Raw genomic sequence first — 10506 nt, 5'->3', positions numbered from 1 at the left:
CAACACCGTCAGCGAAGTCGACATCCTAAAGAAGTTTTATTGCAATCCAGATTCCATACCCATTTATCTTTCTAATGATGTAATCTACAACTTGGATGAAGAGGAGAGGTGAAAGGAGGCAGCCTCGCCTGACGCCAAATATCATCTTGAAGGAGTGTGTGCTGCCGTCTGATATTTTATCACAGCATTTTGTCTCTTCGTATATGTCACCAGTTGGACATATTAGCTTCTAGGGAATGCCGTAAAACTGCAATAATCTCCACAGGGTCTGACGATCTACTGAATCAAACGCCTTTTCGAAGTCCATGAAGAGTATATATAAGCACTGTCTCCATTTGTTAGGATCTTCTAGCGTTCTGCGTATAGTAAAACTAAGGTCGACAGAAGATCTTTTTGACTGAAATCCATGCTGTTCTTCACATAAATGAGGATCAAGGACAGTTTGGAGTTTTCCTAATATTATCGCTGTGAAGAGCTTCGCAGGGATCGAGAGATGAATGATTCCTCTATTGTTGCTGCATTCTTTAGTGTCTGTTTTCTTGAAGAGTTTGACAAAGGCTCCTGTTCTCCAGTCTTTGGGGAATTTTACTGTTTGCCAGAGGAGCAAAAAGAAGGATAGCCAGATGGCCAGGGCTCGACGTGTGCTGAACTTGATCATTTCTTCTGAAATGCAGTCTCCACCAGGGGCCTTCCCATTCTTAAGTCTCTTATCTGCTTAGAATAACTCGTCGGCTATCTGCTTTTCATCACCGATGTGAAAAATGAACAGAAGTTGGTCAGGTATATCTGGTGGTACTGCTGGAGTTGGACGATTAAGTGGGGTTCGAAATAACTCACCCACCGTTCCTTTTGTTCTTCCGTATCTGTAAGGAGCCTTCCATCTTCATCTTTTAAGAGGCATTTTTGGATGCTTGACTTGCCTACTATTTCTTTGGTAAGGCGATATATGGTTCGTGTGTCTCTATGGCTCACTGCTCCTTCGGCTTGTCTAGCCTTTTTGTTCATGTATTGCCGTCACTCAGATCTGGCAATTTTCTTTACATTTCCATCAGCCTCTTTAAAGGCAAAGCTCTTGGTCACCTCTGAGTGATCATTTTCCTCGAGGGAGCTGGACTTGAGTTCCTTTCAACTTTCTATGAGATCACAGGTCTTCGTAGATATCCAATGTTGCTTAGCCGGCCTTTAGAACCCGAGGGATTATTTGGCTACATCCGTATAGTTTTTTTGGACTGTCTCCCAATCTTCTTTGACGTTTTCTGGTAGGTTATATAGGGACTCAAGTTTATTGGACAGTTTGATGCCAAACGAATATCGAACGCCCTTGTCACTTAGTTTGTGCTCGTCAAAGCTTCTGAGTATGTCTGTCTTCATTTTCCGATTATTTGATTTGAGGTTCAATTTCAATGTGTTGACTACTAGTTTGTGGTCTGAACCAACTTCGGTGCTTCGGAAGCTTCGAACGTCTCTTAGGCTTGTTTGCCATCTCTGGTGGATCAGGAAATGGTCCATTTGGTTTTTGACGGTGCCGTCCAGGGATGTCCAATTGTATTTGTTGATATCTTTATGCTGAAAGAGCTTACCGCTGATCAGTAAATCATTCCCCTTAGTGAAGCTGAAAAGTTGACCTCCATTTTCGCTTATGATGCCAAGTCCGTGGTGACCTATCACTTCAAGGGAGTAGGATCTGTCTTGGCCAGCCTTTGCTTTGAGGACACCTGTGATACAGGTGACGTCGTGGAGTAGCATTGATTCCATCGCAGAGTGGGTATTGTCGTATAACTCATCTTTATGGGTGTCATCAACATAATTTTTCGGTACGTAGCACACGATCAGCGAAAATTGGGGGGGGGGAGTAGAAAAAAATTTTGCATCCAGTATTCTTTCATTGACCAGTTTCCATGAGTAAAGAGCCTTTACCGCATTTGGACCTAGTATTGCTACAACTCCAGCAAGGGGACTTCCAGTCCTGGGGCTCGCATGGGTCGTCATCAGATTTAGAGGTTCGGATCCAAGGCTTATCGTTGACGTTTCTTTAGCGGTCCTTGTTCTACGAGAATAGCTTTCTAGGCTAACAACCAACCGGCTCCTTTGGCTTGGCTAGGGGCAGGGACGCCAGCTTCTAACTGTTCGGCTGGAACCCAACAGGCCTACCCAACATGCACAGGCCGTCGTCCAAATTTGAATCTCCCACCCTGTTTTGCTGTTGTCCTCCTGGAGAAGATCCTCGCACGATGGTATCATGCAGTATCATGCAATTTAAGCCATTGCTGGAAGAAGGCTCGCAACTAACGGGGCATGTCCACATGCCGGTGGGTCCTTCTCAGTGTGCATTAGAGAGGCCTTCTTCCTCCTTCATCTGTATTTGTGCCCTCAGCTAAAGGCACCCCACTTTCAATTTATGGACCATCAGAGGCTAGGTCCCTCTTGGTATGTGCCTCCCTTTATGGGAGGTACCCTACGTATCTGTAAGACCTTCTCACACTTGGGGACGCTCTGAGTGGACTGGAGAGGGCTCTCACTGAGAAGGCGACTCAGTAGGTACTCAGCCTACCTACTGAAATAATATACCCCGTAAAATATCCCGTGGAAATTATCCCACAGCAATACCCCTCCCTCCACAAACACACACAGAAAATATCCCTTTTTATTCTACCTTTTATTATAACCCATAAATTTTAACAAGTTGCAATATATTACTACAGTGGTAGCTGGTGTTTACTCTCTCCCACCCAAAAAAAAAATATTACCACAGTAAACACCCAACTGCAGACAATACATCAAAATTTTGACTGGATACCTCTGGGGATAAGAGGATAGGGAAAAGAAGGCAGGCTATTTCAAAATTTTGATAAGAAGCATTTGGGAGAAAAGGGGCGAAGAATGATTTCTCTTTAGTCACTTTTGACTCTTAAAAAGGGTTCAAGAAATTTTTATTTCCAATAGAAGGAGCCTCCTTTAAAGTTTATGCAACCACATCTTCCGTAAGAACTTTATATGATGAGGATAGGGAACTAGCAGAACTTATGGGGCTTTTGCTGAGGGCTGGGGGGATTCAAATCCAAAGCCTTAATTATTCGACATTTCAACTATTATGAGCAAAATGCTCAACTCAAAATTTTGATCAAAGTGTTAAGAAAAAAGTTACTTTTGACTTTTGTGAAATAGACCTAGAACTTTTAATTTCCAATCACTTGAACCTCTTTCAAGATTTAGAAGATCAATCCTTTTATCAAACCTCATATGCTCCTTGGATATAACTTATAACCCGTACATACAGGTTCTGTGGGGTTGCATTAACCCTGGAGGCGTTGCTATACAATCATTAGGTGATTTTTGACAAAATGACTGTCTGAAAATTGCAATTGGAATTATTCGGGGACTAGAGTGTGCGGGGGGGGGGCAAACATATTTGGTCCCCAACTATTTTTGGCTCCTTAAAAGGGAAATGAAATTACCAATTTCCAATGAAATTAGCATCTTTTTAAGTTTATACGGACATATTTCCAATCTGAACCTTATATGTTCCCGAACATAACTTGAAGCCCTTGCCCGTGGACTCTGAAGGTTGTATCAGCCCCAAAGGTATCGTTTGTAATCTTTGGACTATTTTCAACAGGTTGGTTATTTTCTAATTTTGATTGGATGTTTTGGGAAAAAACGGGGTGAAGGAGGAAAGGGGGAATGGTTACCCATTTACTCTCTGATGTCCAATCAAGTAAACCTCCTCCGAAGTTTATACAGTATATTAGGAAGGAATGTTTAGTGAGAAATAAAATTGATAGTTATTTCACATTTGGACCATTTTGCAACTAACGACAAACTCAAAATTTTGATCGAAAATATTAAAGAAAAACAGGCACCGGAGGGGGGGCTGGCTACCCTTTGATTACTCTTGAGTTATACAAATTAAGCCAGAGCTTTTAATTTCCAATGACATTAGCGTCCTCCAGGATTTGTGAGACCATCCCTTCTATCAAACCTTATAACCTCTCTGGTTATATGTTATAACCCATTATCCCGGACTTAGCGGGGTTTTCTTAGCCCCGGTGGCATTGCTTTATGATCTATAGGCAATTTTGAACAAAACATCTATAACAAATTTCTATACGAGCCAATTGAGGAAAAAAAGTATGGAGGTGGGGCTAGCTGACCTCTGATCCCTTTTGACTCTCTAAAAGAGAAACAGAAATTCCAATTTCAAATCAAATGAGTGTACTCGAAAGCTTATGTGGCAAACTTTTCAGAAGAACCTTATATGTTCCAAAGCATAACTTACAACCCTTGCCCCTGGCTCTGAATATTTGTCAAACTCAAAGGCACTATTTATAATCTTTGGGCTATTATTAACGGATTGGTTGTCTCAAATTTTTGGTCAAGTGAATTTGAGGAATAGAGGGTACAAGGGGAATTTTGTTTTCTGATCACCTTTGACTCTTAAAATGCTGAACAGGTATTTGAATTGTTTTTTTTTTCTATATTTCTGACAAGGACACTGGCCTATGAGACTTTAAATGAAAGGACTCAAAGTTTTTACTCCGTTTGAGATGCAAGTATTCAAAGTTTAATATTTAGAAAATTAAAAAGAAAACTATAAGCTGCCAAGACAGCTTTGGGGTTATATATCATGATTCAAGGATTTTTAAGACTATATGAGAGAATGTAGATGGCCATAAAATTTAAATGATCCATCCAATGCCAATTGTGACATTTAATGGAAGCGAATATAGTATTTTGTTCGAAAATAACCGATAATAAATTACAATTTTATTTAATTTTTGTAATTAGAGGATCAGAATCAGACAAATTTTTAAGGATTTGCCACGAGTTTTGAGTTGATTTAAACAGAAGCAATGGATCCCAGGCTAAAATATACCTAACCTAAAAGGCGTAAAAAGAATTAGAAACTGACATTGAATTTACTATAAAAAAACCTAGCTCATAGAGAAAAACGCATAAATTCAAAATAAACAACTTTCTTCAGGTTAATTAAAAATACCTGAATTAAATTTCTTTATATTAAATTTATTTATTAAATTTTTTTTAAATACTTTTAAAAGATTTCAATCTTTTAAAATTTAAATTAAATTTCTCGTAAATTTAATTTGCAATTAAAATTTCTTTTCAATACTACTAACGATCTCCGTACAAATACCGGTCATCTAATATTATAATTGAAATATTTAATTGACGAGTCAACAAAATGATAACGTATTTAAGGTCACCTATGGCAGGGACTTCCCCGATTTTAGATGACCTTCTTAAGCAATGCTGCCACCTCGAGTTTAGGTTATCTGTTAGGCTGTTAGAAATGATTTTTCTCCATAATTCATAGAATAATTTCCTAAGGTGACCATCACAAAAGAAGGAACTTTGTTTAATACTAGGCTAGGTTGAGAAGAGTGTGACGGCTACCCCATTAGAATATTCACCTGAAAAAAAACCCTATAAGAATCAAATTCCATTATCATGAGGCTACCCTCCACTGCCCTAATATTGCCCTTATATACTACCTTAAACTTTTTACAATGCCCTTAAAATAGGTGAGCCATATCATCATAACTGGTTTTTCCCTAAAATTTGCAAACAATAACTTAAAAATTATTTTAGTACGTTTTACGTTCTAATTTCACCTGTACTTTTTTTTTACCTTTTAAAGACGGTCAAGTAGAGGTGTCGACTGAAATATTTACATAGTTTTCTTTCATTTTTTACTGGCTGGTATTATCCTCACTCTCTCTTATTTACGGTCTCTCATATTTACGGTTCTTTCGTTTTGTCATGATAGCCTGTTTGGCCTAAGAAATAATTTTTGGCTTTTATCAGTAAAACAAATAAAACAAAAAAGCAATCATAAATCAAATGAAAATAAATAGTGTCATCAAACCTACACGCAACAGGTACATGGATGAAAAATAAATCATAAAGCAAGTAGAAATTAAAATGCATACTAAGTCAAGTACACACCAACAAAATTACAAAGAACAGGAGTTTTGCCATTTGCCACTCGCAACCTCTAAACCCAAAATCCTTCCTAGGGCTGGTGGTGCCCGAAGAATTACGGAATCCCCCCTCCTGATTCAAATATAAGAAAAGAAAGCAAAATTAAAGTAAAATTTAATCAAAGTGATCCCCGCGTGTGCCGAACAGTTTTGCCGCTCTAGGTGCAGTTCCACCATGCTTGGTAGTTATGCTACTCTTGGCACACTTAAGGCGCACTTGGCCCATTTCTACCACACTTGTAACACTTGTTCCGCGCATGGTACAATTCCGCCATAAAATTATTTGCAGTAATTTGTTCGTTTCTGTACGCTTTATATTAACGGGTTATTCGGAAAATATAGGATCCTCATTGCGCTAGATATCACTAGCTAAGCTTAGTTTTCGCACAAAAAAGTGCAAAAAATTTATGACATAAGAAAATATCCTAAAAGCCCCTCGAAAATGGCGTCAAAATGATGTAATTTTCGCCCGAAACGAATAAAACTGTGTCCTTTTGTCTGAAACAGTGTGCTTCAGTTTCCAAAATACTGACAAAAAAAAGAAGAAAATCCCTATAAAAATCAAGGTGACTGGAAAAAACTATTGAAAATGAGCTGAATGTTTAATGTATAATTGTTTAATATAAGAATTACAGGAAGCATCAACAATTAAAGTTTACAGGTTTACAGGTTTTACAGTTTACAGGTTTTTTTCATTACCATGTTGTGGTAATGAAAACGAACTGTACTTACGGAGCAGCCTAGGATAATAGCAACTGAAATTGATACAACGTTTTTTCTAACAACATATACATCAAAAGAATCTATTTTTATGGTGTTTTAGATATGTAAAATTACCAGATTTAAGCTCTCGTATCAAAGTTATAAGCCTGAGAATGTTTTCTTTCAGAGCCGTATCCAGTATTTTTAATACTTGTCATTAATTTTTTAAGTGGGCGGGAGAGGCTTGGGAGTTGATACCTGTAGAGAAGTGTGGGGGAGGGTAGGTAGGAGTAATACAAATTGAAAAACGGACAAATAATTTTTAAAAAATTCTCTCAAGGAGGGTGGGGATTCTTTGAGATTTCAGCATTGAAAGTGGTCTTATTATAGATTTTCTATTGCTTTTTAGGAATTAAAAAATAAAAATGGAGGGAAAACTGAAAATGAGGGGTAAGCTTCAAATTGAAAATTAATGAATCTTTTACAGTAAAAAATCTCTTTAGAGGAAGGAATTAACACAGTAATAAATTATCTGATGTCAAACTTATCGATGACTATTCCACCCTCCCTCCACCGCTCCACACAAATTCAGTATGTCAGCTTCACCAAACCTAGTTTGATGCTTGAACTCTTTGCAATAAAAACAATTAATTGACTGAATGTATTACAATTGCAGATTTTGTATTTATTTTATCAATATAGGCCAATGTGTAAAGCGAAAACAAACAGGTAGATTCCTATTCTTCAAATAATAACCAATAATTTGCTTAATTGCACTCTTTTTCGGCAATGACATCAAGTACATGTATACACGGCTGTGTTCTAATTTGTAATCAAGAAAACCGTTTATATATTATGGTGTTTAGACTCCACTAGATTCTGACAGTTATTAACTGAAAAAACTAAGTTTTTCTGAGGGGAGTAAAGAGCGAAGTTAAAACTTAAAACGGACAAAAATTGTTACTTCATAGTCTATCAAATATATATAGATAAAACTAGGACAAATAAACCAACTGATTATGATTCCCTATGCTATTAAGATTAATAGTGCTTTACTGAAAACACAAAAGTCAAGCATACAAAACAGGAATATTGATTAGGGGAAACAAAAGTGAGTATCTAACCTGACAACGATAAAAGAACCTATAAAGCTTTCTTAGTCTTACACCAGTTGTGACATCAGCAACTTTCAGTTTACAATTAAAATTGTCTTAAAAAGATTAGCGTAAAATTAAATATGTTTTTAACAACCGAGCAATAATTGAAAAGCATACAGAAATATTGGATTGATTTATTAGGTAGCATTATGATCTCGCCGGCTATAATACCAATAGTGAGTAATATACAGTTTTAAATTGCATGAAATCTGCTTTAGTATTACTTGAAATAAAGATCAAATAAGACATAATATGAACTCGGGAAATCTGATTACTTCTCTCTATACAACAGTGAATCTCAAGCTATGATACAAATTCTAAAGCTAGTCCTGTAGTCCTAATGTTATTAAGAAGGCTTTGGTTCGAACTTGGGTACAAACTAGCCTTGACATGCCCTTTTCAGTATCAAAACGACAGCCAGTCATTGAACTGAGCCATTGTGCAGAAGTAATACCAAATTAAACGTAAAAAAATAAAATAAAGCAACATTCCTAAAATGGATTGTTGCTTTATCTTAAAAGGGATTTGTCCTAAAATGTATTGATAATATTTTTATTCTGTAAAAAGTGTCCTTCACTGGTTTGCTTTTACTATACCAAAACTCTTATACTATTTTGCGTTTTCAGTAAAGCACTAGTTTTGTTTAATCCTAAAAGTATAGGGAAACATAGTTAGTTGGTTTATTTGTACTAGTTTTATTGATATCTATTAGATAAGCTGTGAAGTAATATTTTTTGTCCGTTTTAAGTTTCAACTTCGCTCTTTACTTCCCTCGGAAAACTTATTTTATATTCTAAATTAATCTTTGTTCACTTTTGATTAAAATTTAACGTAGATACAACGCTGCCATGATTTTTTTTTTATTTATACGGAATAAGGTATTATTATTATTATTAAATTTTGACCCACATTATACAAAGGTATAATACGTGGAGTAACACGAAGAAAAATACAACGCAAATCACAAGGAAACTAATTACAGAGTAACATGTAAAAAATAAAAGACTTTAAAACAAAAGAGAAAAATATAAAAGGAGGGGGAAAAGAAGACGAAGAAAAAAAACTCACACCTTGCAGAATCTAATAAAGCAGCACCATAGAGAAATACTGACACAAGCTGTCTTTATTGTTATCATTGTTTGATTTTTGCTCACTCTTGACAATACTGAAAATGTGATGAAAAACAAACAAACAAGTATTTTCCTTTTAAGTTTTAATGTGCTCCTTACTTTCAGTTGAAAACATATTTTTAATATAATTACTAGTTATCACCGATCTTGGGGAGAAAAGACACATCTAGAAAATACTGGAAACAACTTTGACAGTTACAAAAAACTATCAGTCTATGGTATGAAGTTTAATAACCATATTTCACAAAACAATGCATGTTTTTCAGGAACGATTGTTTTTGGATGAGTAGAAAGCTATTTTTATTCGGCCAACTTCGTCTGAAAGAGCCATAAAGACAGGGCTTTATAAATCACCTAATGACTTGCAGAAACTAGAAGGCTACTGTAACAAAAGAGAGCTGTTTTAGGGTTCATTTAAAAATTTGTATTTATACCTAATCGCTTTTTATAAATTTGACTTGGTAGCATATTCCCACAAAGTGCACTTTTAGTTGTTTCCCATTTTTTTTAAGTGAAAAAGTGCCTTTTCTAATGAAATGACCAAAAAAGGTGTTTTTCAAAACCTAGACAGGAGCAAAAACTAAGGGGGCATAGACGTCCCTTCCCCTTAACTACTGCCGTTAGAAACTGTTGACCATTGAAGCTTAATTTTGTGTATATTTTTAGTTGAAAACTACTTAGTTTTAGTTAATTTTTTTCGCAATAATCTTTTATTTTATGACGAGCAGATGATTTATGGAACTTACTAAGAGGGTATAGAGGGAGAGAATGTGTAAGAGGTTCTTATTAACCTCCAGTTAAGTGCTTTGTACCACAATTATTGGAATGGTACTGTTTTATGCTTCAAAACTCTTCCACTTAAAAAGTGGCACAAAAAGTGCTGTTTTTATTGCTATATGGTGCTTATTGATGGTAAAATTGCTAAAAGGCACGTAGATATAAGTTATATGTTTAAAATGAGTCTTCCTGGGATATGCTTTAAAAATGGATATGTATTCATCACATTTGCAAAAATAATGGTTTATCTGAAAAATAATCAAAAGAAGGGACAAACCATGATTAAAAAAAAAATAAATAAAAATCCAAGCTGGAATCGAACGTATGATAATTTAATTTGAAGTCACGCGATGAACTAACTGAACCACTCCTCGAATAACGTAATTTAATATATTGGTGGTTGTAGGACTTTAATTGCGTAGCTTATTAAGGGGGCCTTGAGGAGGAATATGCGAGAGGTGTTGGTGCAAACCTCCATTTAAGAGTTTTGGACCATAGTTATTATAATGATACTGTTTTATGTTTCCAAGATTTTCCACTTAAGAAGTGACAGCAAAAGTGTTGTTTTCAGTTCTATATCTCACTTACGAATGGTAGAATAGATAAAAATCATGTGGATATTGAGCAAAATTTTTCAAATGAGTATTTTCCAAATAAAAATCATCGTTATATTCCTCCTAAGAAATACAGTATCCCAAATATCTATAATAGGGAGTGCAATACCTCTAAAATAAGGCTCTT

The 10506-nt window shown here is 35.9% G+C and overlaps 1 protein-coding gene across 1 annotated transcript; it reads right to left on the bottom strand.

The window, feature by feature from the left end:
• Positions 1 to 229: 229 nt before the first annotated feature.
• Positions 230 to 658, bottom strand: LOC136043612 (uncharacterized). Its single transcript, XM_065728519.1, has one exon. The coding sequence runs from the start codon at positions 656 to 658 to the stop codon at positions 230 to 232; it is 429 nt and encodes a 142-aa protein (XP_065584591.1).
• Between the last annotated feature and the right edge of the window lie 9848 nt (positions 659 to 10506).

The sequence above is a fragment of the Artemia franciscana genome, unplaced genomic scaffold (genome assembly GCF_032884065.1).
Source record: "Artemia franciscana unplaced genomic scaffold, ASM3288406v1 Scaffold_7593, whole genome shotgun sequence".
Taxonomy (NCBI): domain Eukaryota; kingdom Metazoa; phylum Arthropoda; class Branchiopoda; order Anostraca; family Artemiidae; genus Artemia; species Artemia franciscana.
The sequence above is the reverse complement of the archived record's forward strand: the minus strand, read 5'-3'. Positions and strand labels throughout refer to the sequence as shown.